This window comes from Oryctolagus cuniculus, chromosome 8, assembly GCF_051225735.1.
Source record: "Oryctolagus cuniculus isolate XC-2025 breed Fujian yellow rabbit chromosome 8, ASM5122573v1, whole genome shotgun sequence".
Taxonomy (NCBI): Eukaryota; Metazoa; Chordata; class Mammalia; order Lagomorpha; family Leporidae; genus Oryctolagus; species Oryctolagus cuniculus.
The window spans coordinates 29,306,034-29,325,783 of record NC_142874.1 but is presented as its reverse complement, the minus strand read 5'-3'; the positions used below and the strand labels follow the sequence as shown (position 1 = coordinate 29,325,783).

Below are 19,750 nucleotides of genomic sequence, written 5' to 3'. Positions count from 1 at the left end.
AGCATTCATATGGGGTGCCAGTGCTGCAAGTGGCAGCTTAACTCCCTACACCACAAAGCCAGGCCCAGTTCCCCTTTCATAGCAGCTGTCACAGTTAGAATTTTACATTTTTAGTGGGGTGATTGCATGAATAACCATCTCCGGTGCTCTTCTCTAGCATCAGGGTGTTCATAATGCACCCGTCATCCAGTATTTTGTGTGGTATGAACACTGTGAGTTTTTTAAGAAAGATTTTGTTTAATGAATACAAATTTCATAGGTACATCTTTAGGAATATAGCAGTTCTTGCCCCCATACCCACCCTCCCACCCCCCCCCAGTCTCATCCCACCTCCTGCTCCTTCGCCCATGCCGTTCTTCATTAATACTAACTTTTACTTATCTTTATATACAGAAGCCCAACTCTATATTAAGTAAAGATTTCAACAGTTTACCCTAATGCACACACACGAAGTATAAAGTACTGTTTGAAGACAAGTTTTACAGTTAATTCTCATAGTACAACTCATTAAGGACAGAGGTCCTACATGGGGAGTAAGTGCACAGTGACTCCTGTAATGTTGATTTAACAGTTGACACTCGTATTGATGACATCAGTAATCACCCGAGGCTCTTGACATGAGCTGCCAAGGCTATGGAGGCATTTTGAGTCCACAAACTCTGGCAGTATTTAGACAAGGCCATAAGCAAAGTGGAAGTTCTCTCCTCCCTTCAAAGAAAAGCTCATCCTTCTTTGATGGCCTCTTCTTTACCCTGGAACCTCATTCACAGACATCCTTCATGGTGATCTTTTTTTTTTTTTTTGCCACAGTATCTTGGTTTTCCATGCCTGAAATGCTCTCATGGGCCTTTCAGTCAGATCCAAATGCCTTAAGGGCTGATTCTGAGGTCAGAGTGCTGTTTAGGGCATTTGTCATTATGTGAGTCTGCTGTGTGGACTACTTTCCATGTTGGATCATTCTCTCCTTTTTAATTCTCTCTATTGTCATTAGCAGACACTTGGTCTTGTTTATGTGATTCCTTTGACACTTCATCCTATCTATATGATCAGTTACACACCTAATATGATCACTTTGATTAGTAAGGTGGCATTAGTACCACCCAGCTTCATGTGATTTGGTGTCCCATGGCAAGTTTTTAGCTTTACCCTCAGGGGTAAGTCCATGGGAACTTTTTGCTGAACTGTACATCTCTTCTCTTTCTTATTCCATTTCTTATTTTTTTTAACTGGGATCTATTTTCAAATGGATTTAAACATCTATGATTAATTCTATGTTAAGTAAAGAGCTCAACCAGTGGCATTAAGTAGAAAAAGAGCATAGTGAAAACAATAAAAGCATAAACTGTTTCTCGACAGTCAAGACAAGGGCTGTTCAAGTCATTGCTTCTCTTAGTGTCAATTTCACTTCTAGAGGTTTCCTTTTAGGTGTCACAGATCAGGGAGAAAGTGATATTTGTCCCTTTGGGACTGGCTTATTTCACTAAGTATGGTGTTTTCAAGATTCCTCCATTTTGTTTCAAATGATGGGATTTTTTTTTTTTTTACTGCAATGTAGTATTCCATAGAGTACATATCCCTTAATTTCTCTATGCAGTTTTCCATTGATTGGCATTTAGGTTAATTCCATGTCTTAGCTATTGTGAATTGAGCTGCAATAAACATGGAGATACAGATAGCTCTTTTGTGTGATGATTTCATTTCTCTTTGGTAACTTACAAGGAGTGGGATGGCTGGGTCATATGGTAGGAATATATTCAGACTTCTGAGGTTTCTCCAAAGTGTCTTCTATAGTGGTTTTCACCAGTTTGCATTCCCACCAACAGTGGATTAGGGTACCTTTTCCCCCACATCCTCACCAGCATTTGTTGTTTGCTGATTTCTTTATGTGAGCCATTCTAACCGGGGTGAGGCGAAACCTCATTGTGGTTTTGATTTGCAGTTCCCTGATGGTTAGTGATCCTAAACATTTTTTCATGTGTCTGTTAGCCATTTGGATTTCCTCTTTTGCAAAATGTTTGTTTAAGTCCTTGGCCCATCTCTTAACTGGGTTGTTTTTTGTTGTTATGGAGTTTCTTGACCTCTTTGTAGATTCTGGTTATTAATCCTTCTTAAGTTATATAGTTTGCAAATAATTTCTCCCATTCCTTTGGTTGCCTCTACACTTTCCTGACTGTTTCTTTCGCCATACAGAAAGTTCTCAATTTGAAGTAATCTTATGTTTAATTTTGGCTTTGACTGCATGCACCTCTGGGGTATTTTCCAAGTACTCTTTGCTTGTGCCAATGTCTTGCAGGGTTTTTCCACTGTTCTCTAATAATTTGATGGTGTTGGGTCATAGATTTACGTCTCCAATCCATGTTGAGTGGATTTTTGTGTAAGGGGATAAGGTAGGGGCCTTGCTTCAAACTTCTGTGTATGGAAGTCGAGTTTTTCCAGCACCATTTCAGGAAGAGACTGTCCTTGCTCCTGGGATCAGTTTTTTGGCTCCTTAATCAAATATAAATTGGTTGTAGATGTGCAGATTGATTTCTGGTGTGTCTAGTCTGTGTGTTTCATTGTTCTATCCATCTGTTTTTGTACCAGTACCAGACTATTTTGATTATAACTGCCTTGGAGTATGTCTGGAAAACTGGTATCGTGCTGCCTCTGGCTTTATTTTTGTTGTATAAGCTGACTTGAGCTATTCGAGGTCTCCTGTGTCTTCATATGCATTTCAGCATCATTTTTCTAGATCTGAGAAGATTGTCTTTGGTGTTTTGATCAGAATTGCACTGAATTTTTAAATTGATTTCAGAAGAATGGACATTTTGATGATATTGCCTCCACCAAACCATGAACATGGAAGGTTTTTCCATTTTTTGGTATCTTCTTCTATTTCTTTCTGTAATGTTTTGTTATTCTCATTGGAGAGATCTGTGACATCCTTGCTTATATTTATTCCAAAGTATTTGACTTTTTGTAGCTATTATGAATGGGTTCGATCTTAGAAGTTCTTTCTCAGCTGGCATTGTTTGTGTATACAAAGGCTGTTGATTTTTGTGTGTTGAATTTATATCCTGCTACTTTACCAAACTCTCCTATAAGTTCCAGTAGAGTCTTGGTGGCATTTTTTTGAATCCCCTACGTATAGAATCATGTCATCTGTAGCTAGGAAATTTTGATTTCCTCTTTTCTAATTGGTATCCGTTTGATTTCTTTTTCTTGCCTTAAGGCTCTGGCTGAAACTTCCAGGACTATATTGAGTAGCAGTGGTGAGAGTGGCCATCCCTGTCTGGTACTGTATCTCAGTGGGAATGCTTCCAAGTTTTGCCCAATTTGCTTAGAGTTTTCATCATGAATGGCTGTTGTATTTTATGAGATGCTTTCTCTGCATCTATTGAGATAGTCATACGGTTTTTGTCAGCATTTTTCTAATGTGATGTATCACATGGATTGATTTGTGAATGTTAAGCCATCCCTGCATACCAGGGATAAATCCCAGTTGTTCTGGGTGAGTGATCTTTCTGATGTTGGATTCAATTGGCTAGAAGTTGTTGAGGATTTTTGCATGTATGTTTTTCAGGGAAGTTGGCCTGTAATTCTCTTTCTCTGTTGCATCTTTTTCAGGTTTAGGAATTAAGGTGGTGCTGGTTTTGTAGAATGAATTTGGGAGGATTCCCTCTCAACTGTTTTGAATAGCTTCAGAAGAATTGCAGTGAATTCTTCTTTAAATGTCTGGTAGTTTTATTCAGCAGTGCAGCCATCCAGTCCTGGGCTTTTCTTTGTGGGGAGGGCCTTTATTAATGATTCAACTTCTGTCTTGGTTACGAGTCTGTTTAAGTTTCCTATGTCTTCATGCCTCAATTTAGGTAGCTTATATGTGTCTAGGAATTTCTTCTACATTTCCCAGTTTGTTGGTATACAGCTCTTTGTAGTCATTTCTGAGGATTTTGTTTTATTTCTGTGGTGTGTGTTGTCCATTTCCTTTTTCATCTCTAATTTTATTGAATTGGGTCTTTTTTTTTTTGGTTAGTTGGGCAATGGTGTGTCAGTTTTGTTTATTTTTTTTTTTAAAGAAATTAGCTCTTCGTTTTGCTGATCTTTTATATTTTTTAATTCAATTTTGTTGATTTCTCCTCTAATTTTTTTCTTGTTTCCTACTAGTTTTGGGTTTGGTTTACTGTTGTTTTTTCCAGATCCTTGAGATGCACGTAGCTCATTTATTTGGTGCTTTTCCAGTTTTGTGATTTCGGCAGCTATTGCTATAAACTTTGTTTTTAACACTGTTTTGCTATATCCCATAAGTTTTGATATGTTATGTTGTTGTCTTCCTTTGTTTCCAGAAATTTTTTGATTTCTCTGTTGACTTGTTGTTTGACCCACTGTTCATTCAGGAGCATGTTGTTCAGTCTCCATGTTTGTATATGCTCTAGAGATTCCTGAGTTGCTGATTTCCAGCTTCATTCCATTGTGGTCTTAGAAGACGCATGGTATGATTTTGATTTTTTTGGAATTTGCTAAAACTTCCTTTATGGCCTCATATGTGGTCAGTCCTAGAGAAAGTTTCATGCACTGCTGATAAGAATGTGTATTCTGCGACTGTAGGGCGAAAAGTTTTCTAGATCTCTGTTAGGTCCATTTGGTGTATAGCGTCGATTAAATCTGCTCTTCTCCTGTTGATGTTCTTTCTGGTTGATCTGTCCATTGCTTAAAGTGGAGTAGTGAAGTTCCCCATTACTATTGCACTGGAGTCTAAGTCTCCCTTTAAATCCTTTAACATTTCTTTTAAATAGCCAGTTGCCCTGTGATTAGGTGCATATATATTTATAGTAGTTACATGTTCCTGTTGAATTGATTCCCCTAATCATTACACAGTGCCCCCCCCTTAAAGATTTATTTATTTGATAAAAGATCTGTCTGCACTTCAGTGTTTATTGCAGCTCAATTCACAATAGCTAAAACATGGAATCATCCTAAATGCCCATCAACAGTAGACTGGCTAAAGAAATATGGAATATGTACTCTATAGAATACTATACAGCAGTAAAAAATGAAATTTGGTCATTTGAAACAGAATGGAGGAATCTGGAAAACACCATACTTAGTGAAATAAGCCAGTCCCAAAGGGACAAATATCATATGTTCTCCCTGAGCAGTGACAACTAACTTAGCATCTAAAAGGAAATCTGTAGAAGTGAAATGGACACTATGAGAAACAATGACTCGATCAGTGCTTGTCCTGACTGTCAAGGAAAAACTTACTGTTTTATTCCCTTTAGTATTTTTTTTCTACTTAATACTATTGGTTGAACTCTTTCATTTACACACGAATATTCTTAGGTGTTTAAATTTAACTGAAAAGTGATCCCTGTTAAATATAAGAGTGGGAATAAGAGAGGGAAGAGATGTATAGTTTGGCACATGTTCTCTCGGACTTACCCCAATGGTAGAGCTAGAAATGTTCCATGGGATTCCAAATCAGTCCCATCAAGGTGGCATGTACCAATGCCATCTTACTAGCCAAAGTGATCAGTTGCAGTTCATAATTGATCAAAAAGATAGGATTAAATGTCAAAGGGACCACATAAACAAGACTAGTGTCATAAATAAGAGTGTCAATTGTTATATCAACAACAGGAGTCACTGTACACTTGCTCCCCATGTAGGATCTCTGTCCCTAATATGTTGTACTATGCAAATTAATGGTAAAACTAATCTTCAAACAGTACTATATACATTGTGTATCTGTGTAGGTGCAAACTGTTGAAATCTTAGTATATACCAAGTTGACCTTCTGTACATAAAAATAATTGAAAATGAATCTTGATGAAGAATGGGATAGGAGAGGGAGTGGGAGATGGGAGGAAGGTTATGGGGGGGAAAGCCGCTATAATCCAAAAGTTGTGCTTTCAGAATTTATATTTATATTTAAAAATAAAAGTTTTTAAAAAAGAAAAAAGATTGATTTATTTGAAAGAGTTACATAGAGAGAGGCAGAGGCAGAGAGAGAGAGATCGGGAGAGAGAGAGAGAGAGAGATCGGGAGAGAGCGGTCAGTCAGTCTTCCATCTGCTGGTTCACTCCCCAATTGGCTACAATGACTGGAGCTGCGCTGATGGACTTGGGCCACCTTTCTCCTGCTTTCCCAGGCCATAGCAGAGAGCTGGATTGGAAGTGGAGCAGCGAGGTTTCAAACCGGTGTCCATATGGGATGCTGGCGCTTCAGACCAGGGTGTTAACCCACTGTGCCACAGCACCAAGCCTATCCTTTGTCTCTTTCAACAGTTTTTGTGTTAAAGTCTATTTTGTCTAATATTAGGATGGCTACACTACCTCCTTTTGGATTCTGTTGGCATGGCATATCTTTTTCCACCCTTACACTTTCAGTCTGCATGCATCTTTCTTGATGAGATGTGAATCTTGTAGGCAGCAAATAGATGTTTTTTTAAATCCATTCAGCCAGTCTGTGCCTTTTAATGGGGGAGTTGAGGCCATTTATATTCAAGGTGACTATTGATATGTAATCACTTTTTCCTGCCGTTTTTCCAAAAACATTCCCATTTTTTAGTTTGAATTTTCTTTGAGCTTTCACTGATTGATTTCCTTCCTTCACCTTCTTTCATAGTGATGACAGTGTTTCTGTGTGCGACTCATCCTTAAGCATTTTTTGTTGGGCTGGACAGGTGGCAACAGATTGTTTTAATTTCTCTTTGTTAGGGAAGGTCTTTATTTCATTTTCATTCATAAATGAGATCTTTTTGCAGGGTATAATATTCTGGGATGACAGTTTTTTTCTCTTAAGACTTGGACTAAGTTTCACCATTCTCTCCTAGCTTGTAGGGTTTCTGATGAGATGTCTGCTGTGAGTCTAACTGGAGATTCTCTGAAAGTAATCTGGCGTTTCTCTCATGCATGTTTTAGAATCTTCTCTTTAGGTTTTACTGTGGTGAGTTTGATTACAGTGTGTTGTGGTGAGGGTATTTTTTGGCCATGTCTATTAGATTTCCTGTGTGTTCCCTGTACTTGGATGTCTTTTTATCTCTCCAGACTAGGGAGGTTTCTGTTAATATTTCCCTAAAAAGGCTTTCTAATCCTTTCTCTCTCTCCATGCCTTCAGGAACTCCTAGAACCCAAATGTGTGTGTGTGTGTGTGTGTGTGTGTGTGTGTGTGTGTGTGTTTATAGTATCCTGTATATTCCCAACCGTGTTTTTTAGGTTTCTAATTTCCTCTTCTTGTCTTTGGTTTGACTGTATTCTTTCCTGTGCTTTGTCTTCTAAGTCTTATAGTCTTTCTTCTGCTTCACCAATTCTATTGTTAAGGCTCTCAGTTGCATTTTTGTATTTGTTCTGTTGAATTCTTCATTTCGTTTGGATTTCTCCTTCTGATCTCAATTTCATGGGAGAAATTTCCTTTCATATGCTGTATGGATTTCAGTAGTTTGTGCGTTTGCTTCTGATTATTTCTGTGTAATCTTATGATCAATTTTTTGAGCTCCGTTTCTTGCATTTCTTCCATCTCATCATCTTCACAATCTAGCATGGAAGCATTGTGTTCTTTTGGGGACTTCATGTTGTCTTCCTCCTTCTTGTTTCTTGAATTGCTGCATTTGTTGTTTGGCATTTGTGGAGATACTCATTGTTCTTTTTTTTTTTTTTTTCCTTTTTTGCTCTGGTGTGTTTTATATTTGTACTGTGACTGTGTAGATAAGTGGAATGTCTGCTTTTGAATCTCTATAGAGGCTTGTAGTGGATGTGGCCGGAGAGCTCTGTTCAGTTCTCCAGGGTTGAGGGCATGCCTATGTTGACACACCCAGGTTGGGCATGATAAATCTCGCTCTCTCTTTTTTATCAGAAGGGAAAGTTTTTCTGCTCAGGTGAGCTCCTCTCCTTAATGGAGTCCAGTACCTCAGCGCTAGCCCCAGTGGCTATAATATTCATCCACTCTGTCCCAAGGAGCACACAAAGGATCTGTGCAGTCCTCAGTGTAAGTTCAGATTCTCCAGCGATGTCTCTCTCCAGGTAACCAGGAAGCCCTGAGCGTGTGGAGTCTCCCAGTGTGAGTGCCCAGAGTCCCAGCCATGCTCCCTCCCACACTCCCTCAGTTTTTTTCACAGTCCCAGTACAGAAGCCTCACATAGTCACAGGCTCCTATCCCCCTGTTAGTTCTCCCCACCAGTCAGGGTCTGCACTCAACTAGTTGCTGGGCATGGACACAAGCTGGCACAGCTGTTATAAATGTCCCTAATGGCACCTGCTCTATTAGCTTGTTACAGGATGCCATTGTAAAGTGATTGTCCTTTTTCATTTCCCTCCTCTAGTTTAGCCGGTACACTATCCCCCATGGGGTTCCAAGCTGGTTCCCTCTAGGTTCTTCTTGCAGCTATTTTTGCCACTGGCTTGGGCTGCTGCAGTCTGGTCTCACCCCCACCCCCTTTCCAATGCTGGTGTGTAGGCTCTGCTGCTGGAGACCTGAGCCTGGGCACCCACACCATCTATGTATGTCCACCATGTCCCTTTAATTTTGGTAGTGTTTCCTTTGCTGTTTTCTCCCTAACTCGTCTCTGAGACTATACTCTGTCCACTTTTTTTAAAGCCATCTTCTCCTGGGCTACTCCGCCATCTTGGAACCCAAGACCAAGTACTGTGAATGTGAAAACCAGAGCTTGACCATGTATGGGGCAAGTTCTCTTGCTTTTGAAAGGAGATACAAAATAACAGTGGTGGAAATGTGCTGATGGTGGAATGTGGGGCATGAGAAGAGTGAACACAGAGTACCTGTGTTCAGTCCTGCCTCTGCCTCTGCTTCTAATGCAGTTTGCTGCTAATGCGCATTCTGAGAGGCATCCATTGTTGATTCAAATACTTGGACTCTGCCACCCTCCCAGGAGACTTGGCTGGAGATCCAGGCTTCTGAACTTGGCCAAGTGTAGCCACAGCTGCTGTGGGCATTTGGAGAGTGATCCTGCAGATGGAAAACCACTTTCTTTCCCTATAGATTTCAAAAATTAGAGATAATTGAACAATGTAAAGGAATATGTTGCTGTGTGTTATGGATTGGTTATCAAAGTATTCGGCTCAGGAACTGGTGGGAGTCACCTCATATATTAAAAGTGGTTGGGGTCAGGCTGGTGCCATGGCTCACTATCTAATCCTCTGCCTGCAGCACCAGCACCCGGGTTCTAGTCCTGGTTGGGGCGCCAGTCCAGTCCAACTCTCTGCTGTGGCCCGGGAAGGCAGTGGAGGATGGCCCAAGTGCTTGGGCCCTGCACCCACGTGGGAGACCAGGAGGAAGCACCTGATCCTGGCTTCGGATCGACGCGGCGCACCAGCCGTAGCAGCCATTTGGGGGGTGAACCAACAGTAAAGGAAGACCTTTCTCTGTGTCTCTTTGACTGTTTAACTCTGCCTGTCCAAAAAAAAAGTGGTTGGGGTCCTTGAAAGATGGCACTTTGATATTGAGTGTGATCAGACTATGATGATGAACGGTTTGGCAGGAATAAGAGTATCCTACTTTGGTAATTTCCTCCTAAATTTCCTTTTATTACCACATGAGTCCTAATTATTTGGAATTAGATTCATATGAAGTACCATTTGTTTCTCAGGTATGTTTTATGAGATATGAATTTTCTTCTGTAAACATTGCTTTGTCTCCTTTAGACTGGCAGAGGACAGTGCAGCAGCCAACACACAAAACTACAATTTGCACATGGCTAAAGTCCATGGTTATCTTACAGCATCCTGGGCACTTGACATCCGTGAAGTGGGAATTGGGTCTCTGCAGCAGGTGCTGCTTCTTGCATTTCCTGTTCATTTCTGTAGAGAGATGGAGGAGCTCCTTTGCTTGAGGTGAGTTCACCTGGAGAGTCATCATGGCTAGAAAGGCTAGTGAGTCTGTCATTTATTTATCTAGGTAGGATACTTTTAACATAATTGCTTTTAGTCTATAGCATTGGATTTTGAACTTAACTATTCATATACACGTGGTATACTAGATGGCCCATTTAATCAATTGTTCAGACACATTTTTACCTATAAAGGATGATTGCAGATGCTTTCCTAGATTGACATGTATCGTTATGATACTCATACTTCATTTAAATGTATGAAATTCCCAATATATTGTGTAAACTTCTGAAGGTCTCAGTCACCCTGGGTGGAGAATGCTCATGCTTCTATGAACATTATACTGTTGAGCATCATTCTAGACATACTTTGCTATGAAATCAGAGCATTCCTCTTAGTTACTTCGGGAGTCTTTGAATAACTCCGAAGATACTTTCAGTTGATTAGATAAGTGTTAATTTACATCCCCCTTCCTCTCCTAACAACAGTTTTAAAGTATGCATTATTTTGAAATAAAAAATGTTATTTGTGTTTTGCTTAACAAATGTTGGATTGCAGTGCTATTATACACCTTTAGTCTTTATGTATTTAAACACCATGCTTAATACATTGCCTTCATCAATAGTGTCATAAGGTGTATTCTTTCTGTTATCACCTATTTTTTCCAAGGTCACTTTAAAATAAATTTTAGAATGTCTATTCTAATCTCTATTCTAAATCTTATCCATTTGATAATATTTTACTATAATTTTTTTTATATTTTATTTTTTCAATTTTTTTTTAACAGGCAGAGTGGACAGTGAGAGGGAGAGAGAGAGAGAGAGAGAAGGGTTTTCCCTTACTGTTGGTTCACCCTCCAGTGGCTGCTGCGGCCGCTGCACTGCGCTGATCCGAAGCCAGGAGCCAGGTGCTTCTCCTGGTCTCCCATGCGGGTGCAGGGCCCAAGCACCCGGGCCATCCTCCACTGCCTTCCTGGGCCACAGCAGAGAGCTGGCCTGGAAGAGGAGCAACCGGGACAGAATCCAGCGCCCAGACTGGGACTAGAACCTGGTGTGCCGGCACCGCAGGCGGAGGATTAGCCTTTTGAGCCATAGCGCCGGCCAATATTTTACTATATTAATGTCTTAATAATAGATGTTGTCCTAAGGTCTTCATGTATGTAACTCATTTAATCTTCACCTTTATTAAGCAAATGCACATCCATTCATCAAAAATGACTTATTGAGCATCTGTGAGTGTGCAGAATACTGTGTGCCAAGTGCCAGGACGAATTCAGCAAGGTCCTGGCCTCTCTGGAACTTGAGATCTGAAAAGAGGAAAATACGTGACTGAGGATCATGCAGTAAGCAAACTGGTTCATTTAATTATGCATCTTTTTCTGTTTGTAATTATGCAAGATTGTGGTTTAACCGTAATTATAGCCAAATAATTATGGTATTAACCAAGATTACGGTTCTAATCCAATTGTGTGCTTTTTAAGAATAGAGGGGAATCTCTTGCATTCCTTCATCTCATAGTGCTAAACAAATAGATATCAATATGTAATGATGGTTACAGGAATGCTTTTATGAAACACCATAACCTGAGAGTTGTTGGAATTACCTAGTGGGATTTCAGGGGGCTAGAACAGATCACCCAACAAATGGAGTTTGCTGATAAGGGAATTACTCATACACAAATGGAAGTAGCGTTGATTAGGAGCAGTCAGACATCTAGGTTTCCAAATAGCCTCAGTGAGCTCTGTTAAGACTGAAACATTCAGTTGAACTCTAGGGCTGTTCAGTACCTCTAACACTTGAAACGTGGATTCAGAAGGAAAGCAGGCATGGTGTTTTAGTAAAACATGGAGATAAAAATTCTGGTAGTCTTTTTATGAAATATGTTAAAAAATTCTTCTAGAAAGCAGAGACTGCCTGAAACATTATATGTCAATTTGGTAAACAATGGCAATAATGAGATCTTCCCCAAAACACTCCATGACACTTTAAATGTCAGTCTTTCCTGTCTATATTTGGCAAAGCAATGATCTTATTATTACTACATATATGATTAATTATAGTAGTGCATCTAGAAGTGAAGTCCAGAAAGTAATGCCCTAGAATGAAATGTTGGTCTCAGTAGTCGGAGATGCCAACCAGTCTGTTGTTTCCAGCTCCTTCTGTAGCACCGGTTTTGCTTTAGCTGAGCCATTCACCTTTAAAACAGCCCAAACTGGGTTCAGAAAGGTAGCAAAAGGAATGACAGGAAAGGCTGAAAACCTGAGAGCAAGGGCAGCTTCTGGGTTCTCATTGCAAATGTGTGGACCCTGAAAATCGTTATGAAGTAAGGGAGCTATTGACGTTAGTGAGCTTGATCATTTCAGGAAAAGTGGCAATGAAAGCTCTGTATGCCTTTTCACATCATGAGGTGTTTCACTAGGCGTTCTGTGAAATGACATTTTTAAAGGTTGACATGCATTTTGTTCATTCCCTGTCAGCTAGCATCTTTAGCACAAATTCTTAGAGCTTTATATCATCTATGTGTTGCTGTACACTCTTGTGGGGTTTTCAATGTCCTATTTTATTTATTTAGTTGAAATTTAGAATGACTAAGGACAGAGGGAGAGAGAGGGATGGAGAGAGAGAGAGAGAGAGAGAGAGAGATATGTATACCTCAAAACCAGTGGTTCACTACCCAAATATCTACAATAGACAGCACTGGACCAAGTCAGATCAAGATCCTAGAACTACGGCAGGGCTTCCCACGTAAGTAGCTAGGGGCCCAAGTCCTTGGACCATAGTCCATTGCTTTTCTAGGTTCTCTAGTAAGGGGCTAGATAGAAGGGCAGCTGGATCTCAAATCAGCATTCCAATATGGAGTGTGGCATCACAAGTGGTGGTGGACTAATCCACTGCAACATCAAGCAAACTTGTCTCAACCTCCTGTGCTGGGAGGCTTCCCTTATGTAGAAGACATTTAAACCAAAAGCTGAGGAGTCACGGCTGACATCCACACATTGCTCTACACAGAAAATGCAGCATTCTAAGAGTGTGGTGGGCCACTGGTCTGGATTAGCTATCACTCAGTTTTTCTTATCATAGGTAGAGGAATGAACACCTGTTGCAGTTGAGCCCATCAACATCAGAAGTTGAGACTTAAACCACACCTGAACTTTGAGTGAGATGCTTTTCCTAGTGTTGTCAATCTGAGAAGCCAGCCTCTATGGGAAAGCTTAAGCAGAGTATACTCACCCATGAAATTTGGATTTTGCTACATTCAAACAGAGAATATCAACAGTAAGTATTTTTTGTTCTGTCTGTTTACTTTTTGAAAGTCCGAGTGATGCACATATGCATACATATACACATATATGCACACACGGAGGGGATAGAGAAAGAGAGGTAGGTAGATAGGTAGATAGATAGAGATATCAAAAATCTGTTCCCTCCTCCAAATGCCTGCAACAGCTAGGTCTGGGCCAGGCTGAAAAAAAGGATCATGGATCTACCCCCGGGTCTCCCACATGGGTAGCAATGAGCCCAAGAGCTTGGGGCATGATCCATCAGTCTCACAGGTACGTTTGCAGGGAGCTGGATTGGAAGCAGAGCAGCTGGGACTTGTACCACCATTTTGACTTGGGCATCACAAATAGTGGCTTAACCCACTGTGACACCAGGCTGACTCAATGAGTGTTTTGTTTCTCATGCAAATTTGTAGATAGCTAGAGTGGGTCTCTTTCACAGTTCTCATTCTGCCATTGGAGGGCTAGTGGCTACCCTGGACTCTTAAGATTAACTCAGAATCATTCACACTACCTTTCGCCAACGTTTCCATATTTGCCATGTCTCATGGCCAAGCCAGAGAGTACAGTTGTCTCTCTGGTCCTTGAGGATCGGTTGCACTCACCTGTGGATAATAAATTCCAAAGATACTCACATTCCTTACGTATAATGGTATATTACTTCCATTTCATCTGGTCATATATTCCTGCATACTCTAGACCAACTCTGGATGACATTATAATATCTAGTACAGTGTAAATCGTTAACTATTTTGGGGGGAGGACTGACAAGAAAAAGAATCTTTACATGTTGTTATCTTTCACTTTACTTGGGTAGCCCGAAACTTTACCTTGTAGCCTGAAACTGTCAGAGACAATATTGTGTGAGTGAATGACCATGGGTAACGTTAAGTATTTGACCTGTTTTTGACCCAGTAGTTGTCATTTGCCAGCCTTGTAACAGATCACAATTTACTCTTGGGCACCACTATTGAAGACTCCCCTAGCTCAGAGAGTTGTTGATTTCTTTCAAGTTTAAGCTCTCTTGAAAAATATCATGATTTGTTTTCATCCATACCATCTCACGTTGGAGATTTCTCCAAATTTATGTCAATTCCATATTTTTCTAAACCACAGCTTGCCATTTCTTTGAGGTATTATCTGGGAGAATTTTGATCTGAAAACTTGGGCAGGAAGGTTTTTAAAAATGTAGTATTTTGCTTAGAGTGTATAAAAAGGCTCATAGTAGAACAAGGGTTCCACACCTGTCTTGTTAATCATTTTCTCACTATATAAACATACGTGCTGAACGGAAGCTGCCTTTATAATTAGAATGCAGTGAAGCTTCTTCTGATCATTATCACGACCCTGTTTTAAAATATAGGCTCAGAGACCATTAGCATCATAGGGTACATATTCCCACAGAGACATTTTTCCCTTCTGCTTCCATTTGCAATTTCATTTCAATTGTAGTGTTTAATATTTTCCCCATGTCTTGTATGTGAAAGAACAGAATGGTGGTAGAATGCTACGCTGTAACGCCTAAATTCCCAACCAGGTGTGACTAATGCTGTCAGGTTTAAATTAAGATGAATTTCTTCAAGCTAAGACTGTGATATTCAGCTTTTCGAGTAGGAAGTTCACATGGGGGATTTCTCAATTCAGGAATATTAACACACTGAGTAACACACTGCTTTGTTGTTTCTAGGTTCTTTATTTGAGTAATTTCATTTAATGTCATGCATTACTGAGGAAGCTGAACTGTGGGCTCGATGGGTATCCCAGTTGTGCTGTAGTTTGACATTTCCATGGTCCCTCCCTTCATTCCCCAGCCAAGGAAGTTCATCCTGTGGCTTCCCAACAGCACATCCAATAAAGTGTTTCTGAACCATTTTCTTTTCACCTTTTGCATCCTTTGAGCAATTGAGTGTCCAGGACACAGGAGATTCCCTTCACATGCTTTCAAAATTTACCCATGTCTGATTGTGTGATTTCTATTTACACTTTCCTCAGGTGTTCCACTATTAGATGATTGACTAAAGAATGGAAGGAAACAGAAGACAGAAGCCTTTATCTTAATCTTTCTTTGCTTAAAGAATCCATCAGGTAAGATCTGTGACTGGTGTGAAACTCAATTTTCTATCTACTCAGAAAAGTATTCAAATGAGCATCAGATCCAGAGAGTCCTTGAGGAATTTGAGGAATTCTGTTTTGATTACTTGTAAATAATCTGTGAAATATCTGAAATTGTATTTCAAGTAATTTTGTTCACTATCACCATAATAAGCATTTATGTTGGAATAACTGTAGAATGGATACTCTCCTCTCTCTTTCAGATTTTTTATTTATATTTTGTAAAATTGGAACAGTAGGGATCCTTCCATTCTGCATCATTGAAAGCCAGCAGTATTTGCTGGTGCCTGTTTTTAAAGTGTACATAGAAAAGCTACCTTGTGTCTATGAGTGTTGACAATTGTGTTCCAGTCTGGCCAAAACCTTGTGACCCAGCAATAAGATCATAATAAACCATCTAGGTAGGAAAATGAGTTGACCTTCTGATAACCCAAGTCAACTTTTGTTACCATGTTACCTATTTTTGTCCTCTATCATTAGATCTATTTTTAAATAAGAGAAACATGGTGTATTTTCAGTTATTTGTATGAAATACATTTTCATCTATGTTTATTTGTGCCCTTTGCTATGCAACTTGTCTCCACAAAGGGACTTAACCAGATCAAAATCTTTTTTTTCAGTTGTCATTCATGTTCTGTGTTTGAAAGACAGAGAGGGTAACAAGTAGAGTTCTTCCATTTGCTGGTTCTTTGCTCAAGTTCCTGGAGTAGTGAGGGGGTAGATCAGGCTGATGCCAGGTTTAAAGAACTCAGCTCAGGTGTCCCACATTGGTGGCAGGGATCCAGGCACTTGAGCCAGCAGTCCTGCCTCCTAGAAGGAGTATATGTAGTAAGGTGGAATGGGCAGTTGATCTGGGACTTGATACTGGCACTGTGGTAGAAGATGCTGGCATCTTAACTGCTGAGCCAAACACCCGTTCTGAATCTGTGTTGTCTTAGAATATTATCTGTGTACCCAAAACCCTGCAAGTATAAACTGGACAACCCCTAATCTAAGTCCATGCAAGAATACTATCTCAAACACCCTTGAAAACTGTCTGCATATGGATATACTTGCTGGAAGCCAAGAGGTAGGTGTGTATTTCTTTGTGATAAAGCAGCTCTTCTGATACCCAGCGAGCCCCAGAGCGGGAACCATCCAGCAGAGCGGCAGAGAAACCCTATCTAGACACTGAGAGAATACTTCCAGGGTTTCTGGAGTGCTGTTTGTGGGTCAGGCAGGCATCAGGGATTGAATTATCTTATTCCATGCTTTATCTCACACTTCATCACAACACTTTGAAAGTCATTATCTTCTTTTTACAGATATAAGAACTGAGATGCGGAAATATGAAGTAGTTTGCCAAAACTCAAACATCCATAATCTATCTCCAGTCCCAATTCCAAAGACCCTACTATTTTACCATCTGCCCTTGCCTCCCAGAGGTGAGGTGACAGGAGAGGGTCCCCTGCATCAGCACACAAGCTTAGCTGCAAGAAGAATAGAATGCTATGTACATCTCATTCCAAGTTGGAGAAGTGAAGACCAGGCAGTTACAATATTTGTGTATCCAATTGCCAGTCTACTCTATGAAGACATAAGGAATGGAGTAACTAACACCCTGCTCCCTCAGCACTGTTTCAATAGGCAGTATTGTGAGAAAATCTTTTTCGTGAGACGTTGCCTTGAGTAGTTTATGAGCCCAGGGTATTATAGTCATAGCATCACTACATTTCTTCCATCATGATTTTCTTCTCTCATTCCTTTATGCATTTTTGTAGCCAAATTGTGTGTTTAATTTGTGTTTACCGTATTATCCTATCCCCCTCTACTCTGTTTCAATCAACTTGAGAAACAGACATGGGAACTAGGAGATCTGATTTAATGTGTATATTATCATCACCATTAATCGTTTCTTTAGGAAGGCTGAGTAGGATATGCTTTATCGCTTTATCCTCCATTTTGTGATTTCTTTTGCTCATTTCTATAAACTATGGGAATGATGATTAATATTGGGAGCCTGATTTTCCACTGTGATGTTGGAACTCTGCCTTGAATGAAAAGATAGAGGACAGATGCAGCTAGAAGCAGCATTTCAGGGTGCACTTAGATATTTTACAATGGTTTTGATTTGTTCAAAAATGTTCTCAAATAGTATTCATTTTATGGACTTAGTTTTGTGACAGCACTTCCAATTTGGTGTTCCAGAATTGACTCATCTCAATGAAGTACCTGCCCTGTGCCATGGTCCTGAGAGGTAAAATATGACTTCCTATTCTTGCCAGCAGAGGGCAGCAAGGAACACTGGAGCAGGTGCTTGATATCAGCTACTGAGGATGTTTCCCTTGGTGGAGGCAAAGATGAGGGTGTTCAGAGGACCAACATGAGAAAGGATAATTACAGGGATTCAGGAGGGAGACCAGAACATATGGGGAGTGTAAGGGTTCTCCCAAGGGCTCATAACTGCCAGCACAAGTAGACATCTGGAGAGTCATTGATTATAACCTTTTCTTGGTATTGACTGCTACTCCCAGCCTGTCTGATGCCAAGGTGTGGCTGGCTGCCTAAGGTAACAGGCAACTAAAAGCATATCTGGGCACTAATACAGACTGGCTGCCTGTGAGTTATCAACAAGCTGCCCACAGAGGCCGAGGGGTCCAGAAGCAGCCCTGTGAGGGTGAAGGATGAATGGGTGTGAGGGCTCACCAAATCCAGCTGCAGAAGATACTGAGGCCCCGGGTACATGCCAGGAAGATGATTCTGCAAAATATATATACATGCATATGTATATAATACCAAGGATATTTTCCCCTTGTCTTGGGGGTGGGGGGCACTGCTTAGCTATGGAAACACTGTGTGATTTAGGACTTAGAGAGTTCTCACTTTACCAACTGTTAGGTATCTGGCCCCCAGTCACACAACTTCACTGAGCTTCAGTTTCTCCACCTGTCAAATGGAATTACTAATTTTTACCCCAGAAGCTGATGTTGAGGCAAGGGGAGGCTATATATAAACTACCTTGCAAGAAGCTTGACGTTTTGTCGTTGCTCAGTGGATTTGATTGCGTGACATATTCTCCCTCCTTTCTCTTTGGCCATGGACAAACATCCATGATAGTGTTCACTATTTTGGAAAATAATGTCTCCCTGTCTTTTCTAAGCAGCCTTGGTATTAAGCAAGAATTATTCTGTGAGTTAGCTTGCTAAATTTTCTATACTGTTATCCCATTTTATAGTTGCAGCAATCCTTTGAGGTGCACTATCATCTCTGTTGTGCAGGTGGAGACACTGAGACTCTTCTAGAATAACTCCTTTTACCAGCACCCTCTACATGGCGAATGCTGAAGGAGGGGGGGTTCAAAAACTACTTAGTTTGGTTGCAGCCCTCCTGCCAGTGTTGCTACAAAACCTTCTTTCCTGTGTAGATAGTTCATCACCATTTACTTTTTTAGAGGTTTAATTTATATATGTATGTATGTATGTATATATATTTGAGAAAATCAACTTTGAAGAACCCAAGCATAGTGCATCCTTTGTGAGCACTTAGACATTACTATAGCTTATGAGACATAGATAACATCCTCCACTTAATACATTAAAATGAAGTAAATCTTTGCAAACAAGTTTTACTATTAACTCTCATAATCCAACAATTTGAGGACAGAGGTCCTGCATGGGAAGTTAATGCACAGTGACTCCTGTTGTTAATTTCACAATTAACACCCTTATGTGTGATGTGAGAGATCACCCATTTAAACACTTAAGGGGGGAAATTGAATAAAAGAATTTTGTGTTTGTGATATGTTAAAATAACCTTATAATTGACACAGCATCACATTGATACTATCTCTCCATTTGGTATGTAGGGCCGAAAGGTCAGTGTTCAATGACAGAAGTGAAAATAGACTGCTATGGTCAGAGTTCTTCCCCCACCCACCCAGTTCTCCTGTTGAAGCCCTTACCTCCTTCTCTTTGTGTGCCATGCAAGGACACAGTGTGAAGATGGTTGTCTATAAGCCAGGAAAAGAGGCTGAGTCAGTGGGGCCCCATGCTCTTGGACTTTTCAACCTCCAAAACCGTCAGACAAGTAAACTTCTTTCTTTGACACATTACCTAGCCTAAGGGGTTTTGCTACAAGAACAGAAAATGGGTGAATCATGTATTCATTTTAATGTTGTACATATTATTTTTGTATAAAAAATTATATAATTATACTAAAATATGCAAAGAAATAATATTGCACTATAGCTTTGAAATATATTGCCGCTTGGGCAAACTGGAGGGAAGGTTGCTGAAATCTCTCTGTGTTTCTTACAACTGCATGCAAATGAACCATCATCTCAGTTTAATTTTGAAGAATTGAATGATGGTGCCAAAATCTAGAAAACCACTATATCAGTTTGAGAGTTTGTCAGTTATGGCATGAGCCTTAGAACCTTGACATCACAATGATGGGTGATCTTGACTACTGCGGAACCCACAGTCTTCAGGGACTTGTTCATGGTCTCTGTTGAATAGTGTCGACAGAGTCTAGAGTTGTAACACATGGAAAGTAATGT

The 19,750-nt window shown here is 40.2% G+C and overlaps 1 protein-coding gene across 1 annotated transcript in view; it reads left to right on the top strand.

Annotated features, from left to right (window-relative positions):
- The window catches only part of LOC127486484 (rho GTPase-activating protein 20-like), a 161,402-nt gene that overhangs the window by 27,291 nt on the left and 114,361 nt on the right, over positions 1–19,750 (top strand). Inside the window, exons 4-9 of the mRNA XM_089301762.1 lie at positions 9,713–9,824; positions 11,011–11,163; positions 12,902–13,096; positions 15,094–15,186; positions 16,518–16,637; positions 17,401–17,449. Of these exons, the coding sequence (XP_089157888.1) occupies positions 16,532–16,637; positions 17,401–17,449 (155 nt within the window). The 5' untranslated portion in view covers positions 9,713–9,824; positions 11,011–11,163; positions 12,902–13,096; positions 15,094–15,186; positions 16,518–16,531. The remainder of the gene's footprint in view (positions 1–9,712; positions 9,825–11,010; positions 11,164–12,901; positions 13,097–15,093; positions 15,187–16,517; positions 16,638–17,400; positions 17,450–19,750) is intronic.